The sequence below is a fragment of the Podarcis pityusensis genome, assembly GCF_964106645.2.
Source record: "Podarcis pityusensis genome assembly, chromosome: 7".
Lineage (NCBI taxonomy): Eukaryota > Metazoa > Chordata > Lepidosauria > Squamata > Lacertidae > Podarcis > Podarcis pityusensis.
The window spans coordinates 89290304-89306634 of record NC_138031.1 but is presented as its reverse complement, the minus strand read 5'-3'; the positions used below and the strand labels follow the sequence as shown (position 1 = coordinate 89306634).

Here is a 16331-nt window from a genome sequence, read left to right as displayed (position 1 = left end):
GTAATACGCTTTGTGTGGGGCTCCCCTTGAATATGACCCAGAAGCTGGAATAAGCTAATGGCAACTTGCTACTCCTCAATGCAGCCGAGGGAAGTGGTGGAACAGGAGGCAGCAGTGATCAAACAGGAGGGTGTAGGCTTGTTGCCCAGAATAATATTATTATTATTATTATTATTATTATTATTATTATTATTATTAACATGTTCAAAATCACCTTTTTTCCTGAAGGTACTCAAGCCAGCTTATATATAAAAATGAGAACTGCTAAAAACATAGAAAAGGCGCATCATTAAAAAGCAATTAAATATTTTAAAAAGTAAAATTATATGCATATGTAAAATCTATTAAAACCATAGCAATAATTATAATAAATACTGTGCAGCAACAGCCCTTTTATTAAAAGCTGTCTGTTCCCAAAAGCCTGTTGGAGCAAGATGGTCTTCACCTGCCAGGAGAAAGACAAAAAGGATGGAGCCAGTCTAACTTCTCTAGGGAGAGAGTGCCAAAGTCTGGCAGCAGCCACTGCGAAGGACTTGCCTTTGGCCCCAGCTTTGCAGATGGGAGCGAACCTATCAGCTTCAATGGAGCACAGTCCTGAAAATCCAAGTTTTTGGAAAAAACACAAAGGTTTTATTGAAAGATTTTCATGAATGACAAAGCTACATATAGTGTCTCTGTTTTCAGTTCATAGAGTCTTTTTTAGAGATCAGTTACATCTGGTGTGAGACATTGCTGCCATAGGCATTGTGAATTTTGGGAGGAGAGAAAGAGGCAGGGGAGAGAAGGGGGTAGTGCCCTTTCCTTTTGCATTGTGTACATGTGGAGTTTTGTGTCAGCATCACGTGAATAGGTTCATAATCTATTCATGTATTGGTTTTCATTGGCAGTGCGGGAGGTTGGTGAGCAGACATGCCAAGTTGAGTGAGTCTCGTGAGTGAACATGCCACACCTTGTCTTTAAAGCTTGGCAGGCAGGAAAACCCATTGGCACGTCTTCTTTGCTTCCACCCAGTCCTGACCTTCTTGCCCTGCTCCTCAGTGCCTGAACTGTGACTCCTCAGCCCTGTATCTGCTGCTGAGTCTGTATCATTATGTGCTTAAATAACAATCTTTTTCTTACTTCCTGGTTAAGAGCCTTTGTCTGCTTGGGTTAGGCAAGAGCCAGGACAGGCAGGGCACATTCTCAGCTCAACAGCAACTGAAACTGACAACTGATTCCATGCAACAGGACCAGATTTTATTTAAATATTTGTAGGCAGCACTTTTCACAAAATTACAGTGATTACAAAATTACAGTAACATAAATAAAAGCATAATTTAAAAACTGATTATGGAAAAGAAATTAATCATTCAAAGGTCTGTCTAAATAATCAGTTTTCGGGAAACACCTACAAGTAGGCAAGGATAATTCCCACAGAGCCTCTACTGGAACCAGTGTGGTGTAGTGGTTAAGAACGGTGGACTCGTAATCTGGTGAACCAGGTTCGCTTCCCCGCTCCTCCACATGCAGCTGTGGGTGACCTTGGGCCAGTCACACTTCTCGGAAGTCTCTCAGCCCCACTCACCTCACAGAGTGTTTGTTGTGGGGGAGGAAGAGAAAGGAGATTGTTAGCCGCTTTGAGACTCCTTAGGGTAGTGAAACATGGGATATCAAGTCCAAACTCCTCCTCCTCCCCCTTCTTCTTCTTCTTCTTCTTCTGGCAGGAAACTCCGCAAGGCAGGGCCTGCTACACTGAAGTCTCATATCCTAAATCTCAGAGGCATGGGGAACCACCAGAGGTATTGTGGGATGTAATCCACTGAGAGCAGTCAAATACAATATTCCTTGTTTTCCTAGAGTGGACATGCAAGGGGATGTTTGGATCAGCCAGTCAGAACTTCCTGTTCCTCCTGGCCTGGGGCATCCTTACTTGCATTAACTAGTGGGTGGGTGTGACCTTTCCAGACCTGGTAAAAGGACAAGGCATGCTGCCACTCTCTCTCTTTTCCATCTTCTTATTGTCCTGCGGACTTCGTGGAATGAAGCAGTCCCCCAGGTCATCTCCCTTATGGGATAAACCTATTGATATAAGTTTGTAACTTTAAGCCTTAAGCCTGCCTTCAGGGATAACACTGTGCCCTGCCTGATCATGAGTAAACTTTCTTTTTATTGCTTATGAATAAGACTGTGGTGTCTTTATTCTTTTAGGAGGGATTCAAGGGGTCTTACCAGGAAAATATTAGAACACATCTAAATCTGGACAAGCCAGATTGAATTGCGTATTGTCTTAAGAAACTCACACGAGTTTACAACTAGTTTTCTGCTGTGTAAATGCACTCTGCTAAGTAAAGGAACTTGCTAGTGTTAGTTAGGAAGGATATTAATAAACAGTATATCCTCTCCTGCCACCCTGAACATTCCCACAAGTATGCCATCAGATTATCTCAGTGATCAAGGTAGAGCATAAGGGATCAGACAGTCATAGAATCATAGAACGGTAGAGTTGGAAGGGACCATGAGGGTCATCTAGTCCAACCCCCTGCAATGCAGGAATCTTTTGTCTATTGTGGACCTCAAGGTTTTGTGAATTAGCACAAGAACACAATTTGGCAAGCAGTACAGCTCTTCAGGAACGTCTTCCAAAGTGGTTGGCGTCAGGGCAGAAAGGAGCAATCCTCTCTAATCCAACCCAATCAGCTCCACCACCCCCATTTCTTCTTCCTCCTCCTCCTCCTCCTCCTGTTCCAGAGCCTGCCAATCCAACCCCAATAATGCTGTGCTGCTCGGCTCATGGCCCTGCCCTGGAGTTCCAGATGCCCTTATCTGAATTGTCTGTATTAGTTGGCTTTGATTTTAAATTTCACTTGTTTGCATAATCTCTATTATTTTTATTGTTTGGAAACCCACTCTGGGGTCTTTAGTGAAAAGCAGTCTCAAAATCCTGTAAATAACTAAATAAAAATCAGGAGCAAAGAGAAGGGTTATAGTTTAGTGACAAAGCATCTCCTTTCCGCACTGAAGGTTCAGTTCCTGGAATATCTACATATGGTTGGGAGAGATTCTTTCTGAAAGCCTGGAGAGCCACAACCAGTCATTGTAGACATCACTGAGTAACATAGATCAATATTCTGATTGGTTAGAAGGCAGCTGGGATGGAAAGTGTGGAGAGGGGTAGCTCTCTTTACCTGTGTCCTCAGCTTGGAGGCCTTCATCCATGATGCTTCCTTGTTTAGACAGGCGTGGACAGGAGCAGTACTTTTACATTTAATTTAAGGATTGTGAAGGAGCAGGAACATACAAGAAGGGGGATTTGTTCAAGTTCCTCTGAAAAGTGAGCAAATTAGGGAACGGCCAGGAGGTTGCAGCATAATTGGTTACAGCTGCACCAAACCATTCACTTTTTAATAACAACAAAAATCAATAGAACGGCTATGCAAGTGCTTAGCTCATTTGAAAACTTGATTTTGTAAATTTCCCCGTATGAAGTATCTGCACAATGTATTACATTTGTTAAAGGAGATGACAGGTGTCTTAGAGGGACATCATATTGTTACACTCCACCCCAATCTCCACAGCAGTGTGAGATTCCAGGGGTGGAGGCACTTAGCAGGCTCTGTTTTTCCTTTGGAAATGGGACTGTGGTTGGGGTTGCCATGTTTCAAACAGTGAATGTTGTTGTTTAGTCATTTAGTTGTGTCCGACTCTTCGTGACCCCATGGACCAGAGCACACCAGGCACTCCTGTCTTCCACTGCCTCCCGCAGTTGGGTCAAACTCATGCTGGTAGCTTCGACAACACTGTCCAACCATCTCGTCCTCTGTCGTCCCCTTCTCCTTGGGCCCTCCATCTTTCCCAACATCAGGGTCTTTTCCAGGGAATCTTCTCTTCTCATGAGGCAGCCAAAGTATTGGAGCCTCAGCTTCAGGATCTGCCCTTCCAGTGAGCACTCAGGGCTGATTTCCTTCAGAATGGAGAGGTATGATCTCCTTGCAGTCCATGGGACTCTCAAGAGTCTCCTCCAGCACCAGGATTCAAAAGCATCAATTCTTCAGCGATCAGCCTTTATGGTCCAGCTCTCACTTCCATACATCACCATGGCTTTAACTATACGGACCTTTGTTGGCAAGGTGATGTCTCTGCTTTTTAAGATGCTGTCTAGGTTTGTCATGGTTTCTACATATATAGGACCTGAACCTAGGATGGAGGGGTTCCCAGGATTATACTCCAGCCCCCATTCTGCTCTGCCCCCCTTTTCTCTAGCTTGTAAACTGCTTGCAGAACACAACTAATTTTCCTCTTGCTTACCCACTGTGATTCTGAAACTCCCCCCTCCCAACACTGACATTGTATTTTGCTAACTACCCACGAGTCTTTGCCTTGCTGATTGCTTTCTTGATAACCCTGTCCTTGTTTGCTTAACATCTCTGTCATTCTCAGACTGGCTTGGCAATTTTGACACTGCTAAATTCAGCCAGGCATTGATTAAATTCTAGCACTTACTAAATCTAAGCACAAACTTTGGTACCCAAAAACCTACAACAATATAGTGTGGGGAAATGACCTAGAAATGACCTATGGAGCAGAATGGCTGACAAAGCCACTGTAGAAAGAAATGCCTTGAAAGTTGTACAAAGGTTCTCCTTAGATCCCATGTAAAGTTCACAACAAAGGTTGCAGTCCTAACTGCACTTACCTGGGAGTAAACATAATTGAATTTAATAGGGCTTACTTCTAAGTAGACATTGTTGTCATTTTGTGTTGGGCAAAAGATTCCTGCATTGCAGGAGGATGGTCTAGATGACCCTCATAGTCCCTTCCAACTCTACAGTTCTATGGTTCTAGATCCCACCTTTCTTCCAAAGAGCACAAGGTGGTGTGCATACTTCTCCTCCTCCCCGTTTTATCCTCACAACAACCCTGTGAGGTCGGTCAGGCTAAGGGACGGCAAGTGGCCCAAGGTCACCCAGGGAGCTTCATGCCTGAGTGGGGATTTGAACCACTACCCCATCCATGCTGGCTGCAATTAGTCCAGGAGACAGGCAGCTGTATGAGGTGTCTGTGACATTTGGTAAAGATGAAATTGTGGCAAAATTATCCCGTATAAACCCTAGTTTCTCTTACTATCGTTTTGTATGGGGAATACAAAAGATCTGAAGCATAAGGAATCACTGACATTTTTATTTGTGGCCACTAGACCTCCAGTTGCTAGAACTGGAAAATATTTGTTTTTGAGAACTGATTCCACCAAGTGTGGGGAAATTAACTAAACAAGTGTGGATGCACAGAGGATAAATGGCAGAATATAATTTGTATGTTATCTGGTTTTGCTTTATTATATAAGTTAATAAAAGACTATGGCTGTCATGCTCTGAATATACATGGACAATTGTGGAAAGGTTTCCTAAAAACAAACAAACAAAAATGCTTTTACAACACTAGCAATTATGCACTCCTGTGTTGTTTATATCATTGTGACAAAAATGGATGATGTTGACTGCCTCGACTTGTAACATCCAGCTTATTCTGTTTACCTGGCGGGGCGGGATATTATCCACAAACTGTCTTTTACCTTTTCTGCAAAAGTGCAACATAGAAAATGAATGTTTTGTTTTGTTTCCTTTTTTAAAACAAAATTTATATATCACTCGATGGTACTAAAGCCGCTAAGTGGTTTACAAGAAGTATTAAAATTATCAACAAAAAGGGTTAAAAACAATTTAAAACATAAAATAACAGTAAGAAAGATTAAAGCATGTCAACTAAGAAGAGGGATCTGAATGATTTGGAACATGGATTTCTGCTACTGGCGGCCTCTGGCCAGATGACCCTTAACTCAAGCCACCCTTAACTGCTGATAAATTGGGTCATCTTTTGATTCCTGTCTTGTTTTGAGAGTCAAGAGCCAATTATTTATCTTGCTTATGCACTGCAAATCTTGAACCTTCAAAGTTTGCTGTGCATATATTGGATAAACAATTGGCTGCTTCCTTTCTTTTCCAATAGGACAAGGTGGGGAACACAAGGCCCGAGATCGCATCCCCCCAGGGGTCTCCCCAGGCCATGTACCCTCTCGCCAGCCCTGCTCTGCATTCCCTCTTCTTTTGCTGGGCTGAAATGTCAACTAGATGACCCTCGAGGTTCCCTTCCAACTCTACAATTCCATGGTTCTATGATAATGTGCTCATCCATCCTGTTATTTAATGTAGATAGTACATTTCTTGTACATCCATTGATTCTCCAACTTCGATATGACATTCTCCTCTAAATCATTGCCTTCCCATATTTTATCCTTTGTCAATTCAGATTTCCCCATACCTTCTCCTTTTCAGAGTATCCCTTCAATGAGATGAGAAAGGCTTCCTAGGCTATAAGAATTCTTTCTTTCTTTCTTTCTTTCTTTCTTTCTTTCTTTCTTTCTTTCTTTCTTCTCTCTCTCTCTCTCTCTCTCTCTCTCTTTCTTTCCTTCCTTCCTTCCTTCTAATTTAGCTACCCTATATGTCTTCTTTTTCTTTGAAGAACCTATACACACACTTTTCTTTCTGCATTAGCAGTATTCACAAGGTACTCTTGTTCCAGAGGACATAAAGTGGTTTGACTACTAGTGAAATTCTCCCTCTCCTGAATATTTTTACATGTGGGTGTGTCTGCCACTATTTTTGCATGCATCTGCATGCTCTTTATGCAATGGGGCTTTCAGTGTCATAGTGGAAGGTGCAGTCGGTTACTCTCTGTTTGTATGATAAAGTTTGTGAGATGTAACATAAGCAGTCAAATACGCTTCCTGTTTGCCCAGAGTGAACACGCAGGGGGGTGTTACTCCAGCCAGGACGACTTCCTGTCACACCTGGTCTGGAGCTTCCTCCCCCTGTGTGTGACCAGGTAGGTGGGTGTGACCCTGGGAGACCCCATAAAAGGGGCTGGTCACACAGCCACCTCCGTCTTCTTCCTCCTGATGCCATGCTCTCTTGATACTGATATATTTTGCTCTCAGCCACCAAGACATGGGCTCATTCCCATATGGGATGAACTCAAACCCTCTTCTGTAACTCTAAGCTAAAACCCGCCTTCAGGGATCCAACTATGAACTGAATGTGAGTAAACTTCGTATTACTTTTAAAAGAAGCTTCTTGTGTCTTTATTATTATTGGGAGGGATAAAAAGGGACTTAACAGGAACAGAACCCAATCTGAACAAAGCCAGACTGGATTGCTTAAGTAAAGATATTCAAACGAATCTACCAACTAGCTTCCTGCTATATACTGTGAAATGTCGCTCTGCTGCTGACTCACAAGTGTGAGTTAGGAAGGATACTCTTAAATCAATATATCCTCTCCTAGTATCTACAACATTCCCACAAAGTTCACCTACACTTTCCAGTAAGGAGGGGAAGAAACCCCCTGGGGAACTTGCCTTCCTATGAAAGCAATTGAATGCTGAAAGGATGGAGGAATGTGGCCATGGAGGAGGAGGAGGAGAAGGAGACTGTAGGGTTTCCTGTCATCATTTTCACTTGGAGTCCCCGATGGGCTATTTATGTTAGGATTATTCGTGCAGATTTCCCATTTGCATCGCCACCCAAACAGGATGCAACCTTTTGCCCGCTGGCTTGTACAGATTTCTGAGTGAAGCAGCAGGCCAGCCTATAAAAGAAGAAAAATAGAAAAACGAGCCTAAAAATGTGAATTTCATGCATCCGGAGCCCTGAGCTTAGAGCCCTGGTCAGAGCCGCTCCGCGAGTCCTACCCCACGCCCCTGCCCCCAACCTCAGCAGCTCCCCCTGCCTGACGCCCTTGATTTCTCTGTGGATTTTCCGCCGCCGCCGCGACGGGCCACGAAATCGGAAACCTCTCCGAACCTTCATCTCTTCTGCTTCCTTCACATCTCCGCGCCCGCCCGCCCGCCCGCCCGCAACCGCTTCAGGTTGGGAGGATGGAGCCTCGGAACCCAAACACGTCTAGGCTAATAGTAGGTGCCTTTTCCCCTTTCAGAAACGTTTGCAACAGGAAGAATGGTGACTCAGGGACACCAGACGGGGCTCCCCAGAGCCAAGAGGGCAATTCCCTGGCGTAGATCAATGGCTGGATAAGGGGCCCTCGCGCCCCATCCATCCCCGACTCAGGTCCCCACTTGTGGGCTTCCCGTAGGCAATGCTTGGTCTCTTCGGAAAGAAGTGGCCTGATCCTGCAGGACTCTTCTTCTCAGGCTCTTACATTCTCCTAGACGTGGGGAGTTTTTGATCTTGAACCTGCGGGTGGGTGGAGGTAGTTCTTATATCGAGGTGTGTATCGCACTCCTTGTAGGAATGGACTTGGCAGTCGCAGTTTCGTGCGCCTCTTCCAAACGGTGCCCTGGCGAACGAGGAGGCGACGTTTCACCGAGGTTTCCTCCTTCCCTCATACTCCAGTAACGTGGAAAGGCCAGCGATCTACAAACTCCTTTCTGGGTTACTTGTGCTGAGAGTTACAGCAGCGAGGTGTAAAGAGGTGACCCCAATTTTCTTAAAACCCAGTAACCTATTGAGAGAGAGGCGGTTTACCGGCGTCCCATTCGAAAAAGCCAGTCCTAAACATTCCCAGCCAACAGTTCCAAATGTACCAGCAAGACAGCTACGTTGCTTCGGTCGGAATCGCAAAAAAACCCCCAAAAGTCAACACTTTTAACATCCATTAGTTTACATGCGAAAAACGCTTCACGTCGGGTTTATGGTGTTTGGCCAGGTTTGATTAGGAAAGGCGACTGTTTGCAACAGCCGAAAATATTATAGGCCTTGAAATCATCTTCAAATTTTGAGCTCTATAAAGTAGCAGTAGAATGGATAGAAAACTGGCAAGATTAATCAGAAAGTTATATTGAGCGTTTGCTCAGGATAACTCTCTGGTGGGTTGCAATAAGCGTCTCAAAGCAGCGCGAACTTGTTTAAAGGGTTTTAAACCATGGCGTTTAAAACTGTTTCTCTAAGTGGATCTGAACAGTTTTAGAAACGCGACTGATAATTTTTATAACTATAGTGCGCTCTTGCTGGGACGGAACTTCCATGGAACCTTTTGAGGTCTTCACATATATAAGACTGAGACTAACTCCTGCGAGGAGCAAGTCGTGAAAGATCCCCGTCTTTGTTGCCGATGTCTTTATAAAGGCACCCAGAACAAGCTTCTCCCCTGAACAGCAGATCACGTAGAGTATAAACCTTTAATCTGAGTAGGGATTTCCTTGCGGGGTTCCCCCGATGTTTAAGGCACTCAAAATGCTTCCAAGGTGGATCTCATTTTCATTGCTGAAAGTAATTCATTTTTCCTCCATTCATTACCACATATACACCGCCCCACATATGTATAAAACATAAGCCCCCCTAAACTTCTCGACCGAAATACAGGTTTTGTTAAAAGCACCACAAGTAAAAAAAAAAAAAGCAAAACCACCACCACAACCCTTACATAAAATAAGTTCACCCTGTAAAGGTCCGATACAGTCAACACCCAGCACTTTAAGAGCACGGCCCTGCGCACGCCTGCTCAGAAGTTCCGTGGGACTTACACCCATGTACGTAGGTCTAGGACTTGCAGCCTAAATTAAGTATTGATTTCAGTGGGAGAGGTTTAAGCAAGAGCTGAAGTCTCCCACTGAAATCGATGGGTCTCCAAAGTGCTGAACCTTGACTAGATTCCTGTGCCCCTTTGTCCCAAAGGGGTCTCTGAAAGAGATGCCCGTGCTTTCAAGCAGCAGACAGGGACCCTTGCCTGAGCTGACAGTGCCACTTCAGACTGCAGAAGATGACACATGTGATGGCATGCTTCCCCCAACAGGATCCTTACTCCCAGGAAACAAGCGCGTCATCAAGGCAGTCAAGAGAGCATGGTTTTCCATTGGTGTGGAGCCTGCCATCTGAAGTGACATCAGCCAGACATAGGTTGACATCTCCTGGTGCCCTTCTCCGAAGTAAGCTCAACAGCAAGCCTCTTCCAAGAGCGGGCAAAGAAAATTGGAAGAGGAGGAGACTTGGCATCGGAGCCAAGAAAGCCATAGGCTAGTGACCTACTTGCCTGGTCCGGCTGCTGTTTGCTGCCCACTCGCCACTGCCCACTTTGCACCAGCATTTGTCCAAAGCACCTCGATATCGCAGGTATTGTTAGCGTTGTGGCAGGCACAACTCCTTTGGGGATGCCCGCTCAGCACCACCCTTTGGTGTTATTGGGCCAAGACGTATGGAGAGTCACATAATAACGTATGCTATTGTTAGCTATTGTGTTACACAGGTAAGTACTTCTGGGCGCGTGCAGAGTGTTAGTTCTTCACCCTGATGCCCACAGTGCCCACAACCTTATAGACTTCCAACTGCCAGCGGGCAGTCCACAGGGAGCAGAATTCCCCCTTCCCCTCTCCTTTCCCGAATGAAGCGCTCTCCGCATCGCCCCTGACAAGAGTCGGTAGGCGTTTCATTTTCCTTCTTCAGCGAGCAACTTTGTAGCTCGTAGAGCTTCTGCAGTAGAGCCAGGACTAGACCTGACCGTCGCTCACTTTTTCTTACTGCCGCTAGACCTCGTCTCCACACACGTTTTCTCCCAGGCCAAAGGCGATCGCTTTCAGGGCTGCTCCTAGAAAACGGGAGCACTGGCGGCTCTTCATCCTCACAGGGGTCGCTCCATCTGGATCAACGAGAAGTCGGCACCGTCTAGTCTCACCTCCCCAGCCAGCGTTCAGTCCTACTCAGAGAGGACAGGAAAGGCGCGGGACGTGGAACTCTTCGAGGGCCACAGCGGTAGAGCGCCGGTCCTTCTCAAGCAAAAGAGTGAAGCCACACAGAGAGAGAGGAGGGGATCGGTCTCTAGCGGGTTGTAAATGGAGGGCGCTTGTTTTTTACCTCTGCGTTTCTTCTAAAGATAAGAGCCGTCACCAAAACACTTGAAGGAGACCCAGCGCTAGAATCAGACTCAGCCCTAGTTAGGAATCCGACGGTAGGGGACCCGACGGGTTCGGGTCTGGCACACGTTTAATATCCTGTCAACCCAGATTCTCCTCTCCGTGGTTACACCCACCCACCCACACCCACCCACCCACACCTGCTTTAGTAAATCCAGCTGCCAGGCGGATCTCGCTTCTAGCTTCCAGAGGAGAACGTGGTCTCTGCCCGAGAAGTCACGCTAAGGAAAAGCTGCTGTTCTTCATCATCCGGCTCCGACGTGACTTGGAACAAAAGCACTCTCTCCCGAGGTATGCGTTTAGAATCGGATTCTTGGACGGACAGAGAACTGGGAAAGCTCCAATCCTCATCCTTAAGCACAAGGTCGAAGCAAATCCGCTTTCGTTTCCACGGGACACGCTTCCCAAACGGTGCCACTCTCTGTAGTCCGTGCTCCGACGGCACGCTCATTTTCACTCGATATCTTAGGTTGGACCGGAAAATTCAAGCAATGTTGTAGCAGGGAGCCGAAATCTATCCTTTCCTGGGTACCGGGGGGGAGGGGAGTGCTGTTTTCTTTCTTTAGCCCAGTGAAGTAAGCGCATGTGGCATGCAGTCCCCACACTGCAGTATCCGCAGATTTCGTAGGCGCAATTTGTCCTGTACAGTACTTGGACATCCCTTTTCCTTGGACAAGACTTTCGACTTCTCGCTTTCTTTTCCCACTGCCCAATATTGAAGGAAGAGAACTGGAGGACTTCAAAGCTTGCTTCCAGTTAGGTGTTTCAAACAACCCTCAATTCAAATCATATCCTACTTAGCAATTATAACGCGCTTTTTCCATGCTCAAAGCGCTCCTCTTCTATTATCTCAGTCATCTTTACAACAACCCTGTAAGGCAGGAGAAACGTTCTCATCCACGCGCGCACGCTCAAGGTGTTGCTTTCAAGCGGGGGATATTTCCTCTTTCGCCAACTTCGCTGCCACAGTTTTGCTGGAGGGCGCAAAAGGGACCCAGTCCAAGAGCGGCTGGCGCTCTCAGGCGCCAGGCGGGTGTGCGCTGACTCCGAGGGTCGTGCCGAACGGGCCTGGAGCGCACCCCTGGAGCAGTCGGTACAGCAGCCTGAAGAGGCGTCCAGGGCAGAGGCCTGCCCACCCACCCATCCATTTGGATGTCCTTTAGGATGGTGTCCAAGGCAGGCCTTGCTTGCCCCGGGCCTCGCAGGACTCGGCCTCCCCCAGCTTTTGGAGCAAGAAGTAGAGACGGCGTCGAGGGTTCTCCGCCTGGCTCTCTCAGGGGTTCCCAGTGAGCGGGGTCGGGGTCCCGAATAGTTGCTGAGGGAACCCTCCGAGTTGGGGTCCCTCTCCCTCTGAGGGCCTCGGGGAGGCGGGGTCCCCTGTGCTTAGCTCCCTTTGAGGAGCTTGGGGTGGGGGCTCCTTGTACGCGGGGAGTGGTTTCCTACCTTGGAGCAGCGGGAGGTGCCTCTCTAATTGGCGGGGGACCCCCCTCTCCACTGGAGGGGGCTCCAGCCGCAGAGTCAGCGAGTGGCTGCTGGGGGGGGCAGCCTTCCTTGTGGCTCCGCCCCCGCCGGTGTCTGTCGTAAAGCGGGTGCCGCCGGACTAAAAGAAACCCCAGCTAGGAGGCGAGAGCTGCGGGAGGGCTGGCGCGCCGCCGCCGCCTCCTCCTGCTGCCGCCCCCTCCTCTCCTTGGCCGGGCTCCCGCGGCGGCGGGCGGCGGCGGCGGCGCTCAGCCCCCTTGTCGTCCGGACTGGGCAGCCGCGTCGGCCGGGCGAGCGAGCGAGCGAGCGCGCAGGGAGCCCAGGAGATTCGCCCGGCGAGCCATGTCGCTCAGCCCCAAGCACACGACGCCCTTCTCCGTCTCCGACATCCTCAGCCCCATGGACGAGACCTACAAGAAGTTCGGCGCCATGGACGGCAGCCTGGGCGCCCCCCTGGGCGTGGGCGCCGCCGCCTACCGGCAGCCCCAGAGCGCAGCCCTGCCTCCGCCACCGCAGCAGCACCCCATGGGCGCCCACAACGCCGCCGCCGCCTACCACTCCATGGCGCACGCCGGCGTCTCGCAGTTCGCCCACGGCCCCGTGGCCGGCTACTGCAACGGCGGGCTGGGCAACGTGGGCGACCTGGCACCTTATCCAGACAGCGTGCGCGGAAGCGCAGCCGCCTCGGGCTGGTACGGAGCCAACGCGGATCCCCGCTACCCCACGAGTAAGCGGGGAGGGGCTAGAAGGGAATAGGGCTGGTGGGGCTGGTGGGGCTGGGTACTCAGACTGCATTTTCTCTTCCAGCGCCGCACCCCAAATCTGGACGCCCTTACCCCTAAATTTGGGGAGCTAATTGGAATTCCGCAGTGGGGAGGGGGAAAATACTTTGGACGTGCTCAGGGACACTCTTGACATCTCAGGGCGCATAAGAGTCCCAGCTCTTTGGGACTCAGTCGCCTTAAGCGCTTAATAAAGCTGAGCTCTCCATGCTTGGTGAGGGTGACGCTTTCGGCCCCAGGTCCCTTTCCCCGAGATTGCCCTCTACTCTAACCGCCTCCTAACTCTCCCGTGTGTGTGTGCTCAGTTTCCAGGCTAATGGGCCCGTCGGGGGGCATGAACATGGCCGGCATGGGGGCTCTGTCGGGCATCGCAGAGGCTGCCAAGTCCCTGGCGCCCGGGCTGCACGCTGCGCCGCGGAGGAAGCGCCGGGTGCTCTTCTCGCAGGCGCAGGTGTACGAGCTGGAGCGGCGCTTCAAGCAGCAGAAGTACCTGTCGGCGCCCGAGAGGGAGCACCTGGCCAGCCTGATCCACCTCACGCCCACGCAGGTCAAGATCTGGTTCCAGAACCACCGCTACAAGATGAAGAGGCAAGCCAAGGACAAGGCCGCGCAGCAGCTCCAGCACCAGCCGCAGACGCAGACGCCTCCCGAGGGGCCCGGCCTGTGCCAGCAGCAGCAGCAGCAGCAGCAGCAAGCCCAAGCGGCGTCTCCCAGGCGCGTGGCCGTGCCGGTTCTGGTCAAGGACGGCAAGCCCTGCCCGCACAGCGCCGCCGCCGCCGCTGCCGCCGCCGGTCAGTCTGCCGGACAAGCTCCCAGCGCCAGCGGGGCCGGGGGCAGCGCTGCCCAGCACCCCCAGCAGCAGCAGCAAGTGACCTCCCTGGGCCAGGCGCCGGACCTAGAAGAGATGTCCCCCAGCCCGCCTTCGCTGCACAGCCAAGTGGGCGCCCTGGCGCAGATGGACGCGGCGGCCGTCGAGTATAACGGCGGCCTGGTCAACGCCAGCTTGCTCTATGGCCGGACATGGTAACAACCCCACAAACACCTACCCACCCCCGCACACACACCCCAAAATAAACCGAACCGCCCTGTTGCTCTTCCTCCCCCGACCCCCGCAAGAGATGCCCGCTCCCGGGACGCAGCGACCTTCTCCTGCGCTGGCGGGCTCCGACGGCAACCAACTGGACTCGGTTGGCTTAGGGAGACAGGGTCAAGCTCCCTCTGCCGTCTAAGTCCTCCTCGGCTCCAGATCATCCTCAGGCCACAAGCCCAGGTATCTGCCTACTTGCTGAAGACTACAGGGGGATTAAGGAACGATTTGTTAACGCGGAGTTGGGGATTATCCGCTGGGAGCAGGTTGTTCTCTGGCGTAATTTTGTCATCCGCTCCAGTGGTGGGCGGGAAAGCGGGGCAGAGAAGCCCCCCAACCCCAGCAAAGCTTGATCTGAAAATGTTCAGCAAGACAGTTCCTGGGTGGTTCCAGAACTGGGCTGGATCGGTGTTTTGTACATATCCGATCAAGGCAACCGAGCAAGATCAACAATGAAGTGCAGCTTATCTCTGGAAAAAAAGGGAAGAGATCCTGTTACTAACACTAATAATAATTTTATATGGGAGTCCCTTAAGTGCAATCTCGTTATTATTGATTGAGAGCTGATTGAATTGGAACTCGAGGTCGACTATCAGCATGATCCGCCATTTTTACAAAAGGGAAGGCGCAAGTGTCGCCTGGACGGTGGCGGGGAAAGGGAGAGAGAGGGAGAGAGAGGAATCCTGACATTCGGGATACCCCGTCATAGGGGTAATTTCCAATACAACTTTTTGGACGCGGACGCGCAGGTTTAAACAGAAAGAAAAGTTTTTAATTATTGTTATTTACGATGTGTTCGAATGTATTACTGGCAAAACCTTATACAAACCCAGCCATTGTAGAAAGAGCAGGCAAAACAAACGGCCGCCTCGTTTCACTGAAAGATACATGAACAGATGAGAGAGATGCGCACCGCTCCCTGCCTAGTTCCCATAACAGGTCCAATTCCGTGAGAAGTTCTCCTGCGCAAACCCCACTGAAATCAATGCGAGCTGAGGAGGAGCTCGAATAAACTTCCTCGGGGAGCGACGTGCGCCTCACTGAATTGGAATCTCCACGTTGGCAAAATAGGGTTAGGACTGTATTAAGAGCTGAGCTCTTAAGAGGACCGAAAGAAGCAGTAAACATGGACGGGGCGGATAGAAAGGGCAGAATTCCTCTGTCCATTAGACTGGGAGCAAAGGATCGAAATAAAATCCACAGGCAGGAGAAGGTGGCCCGGAAACTGGAAACAAATTATGTTTGCCTTTGAAGGCTGAAATCCTCAGAAAAGTTTAAATTGCAGTGGGCTTTAAACAGTCTTGACCCAGTGTAGGATTGCGTCCAAAGTCATTTGTAGTCTCTGGCGTGGGCAGGAAAATCGTTTTTACATAATTTTGTAAGTCTGTTCTTTGGGCGGCGGGGGGGTTATTCTGTTGTTTTAATTGGCTGGCTGCTGTTTGCTGTTGTTTGCTGTTCTTAAAGAATAGGATTATTATTCCTTCCAACACGCTGGGTCTGAAATAGATCTGCCGTTCTCAAAACTAGCACGAGGTTTGTTCGTAACCATTTTTCCTCAAATGGTCATCAGAAGCAAAGAGATAATGTCCCACGAAGTCCTGCTTGGCGGAAGCCGTGTGTGTGTGTGTGTGTGTGTGTGTGTGTGTGTGACTTTTAAATAAGTGGGTGCAGTTTGAAACCTCAGATTGAAAATAACACGAACAAAGTGAAGGCTGGATCGAAATCTGATCACAACCATGTCAGTGAGCCGATTCTGCCTACGTTACGCAAAGCAAGGGGATATCAGAAATTCATAAAACAGGATGCCCAAGAAGAGAGACGCTTGTGGTGCCGCGGTTGTTATAGGCCTATTGGAGGGAAGTTCCCGGTTTGCTGCTGCTTTTTAAAAAATTGATAACATAGGAGTTAATTTATATAATTTATGCCATTAGCTTTAAAGCGGGCACAAGCTCACCTGCCAAAACCCCACTGGCAGGACCAGGAGCCACGGGAAACCAGGGAGTTCCCGGCTCACATTCGTGGAGATGGCGCAGGAGAACTTCCAGGAAGCTTCAAGGTCCCGCTTTACCGAGCTGAATGGGGCTTTG

At 49.3% G+C, this 16331-nt stretch overlaps 2 protein-coding genes and 1 long non-coding RNA gene across 3 annotated transcripts in view; 2 read left to right on the top strand and 1 right to left on the bottom strand.

Annotated features, from left to right (window-relative positions):
- The window catches only part of LOC308481022, a 208195-nt gene that overhangs the window by 7938 nt on the left and 183926 nt on the right, over positions 1-16331 (top strand). The window lies entirely within an intron of this gene.
- The window catches only part of KIZ (kizuna centrosomal protein), a 185090-nt gene that overhangs the window by 4454 nt on the left and 164305 nt on the right, over positions 1-16331 (bottom strand). The window lies entirely within an intron of this gene.
- On the top strand, positions 12652-14992 carry NKX2-4 (NK2 homeobox 4). The gene is made up of 2 exons (XM_081014360.1): positions 12652-13102; positions 13463-14992. The coding sequence occupies exons 1-2, from the start codon at positions 12718-12720 to the stop codon at positions 14182-14184; spliced, it is 1107 nt and encodes a 368-aa protein (XP_080870486.1). The 5' UTR covers positions 12652-12717; the 3' UTR covers positions 14185-14992.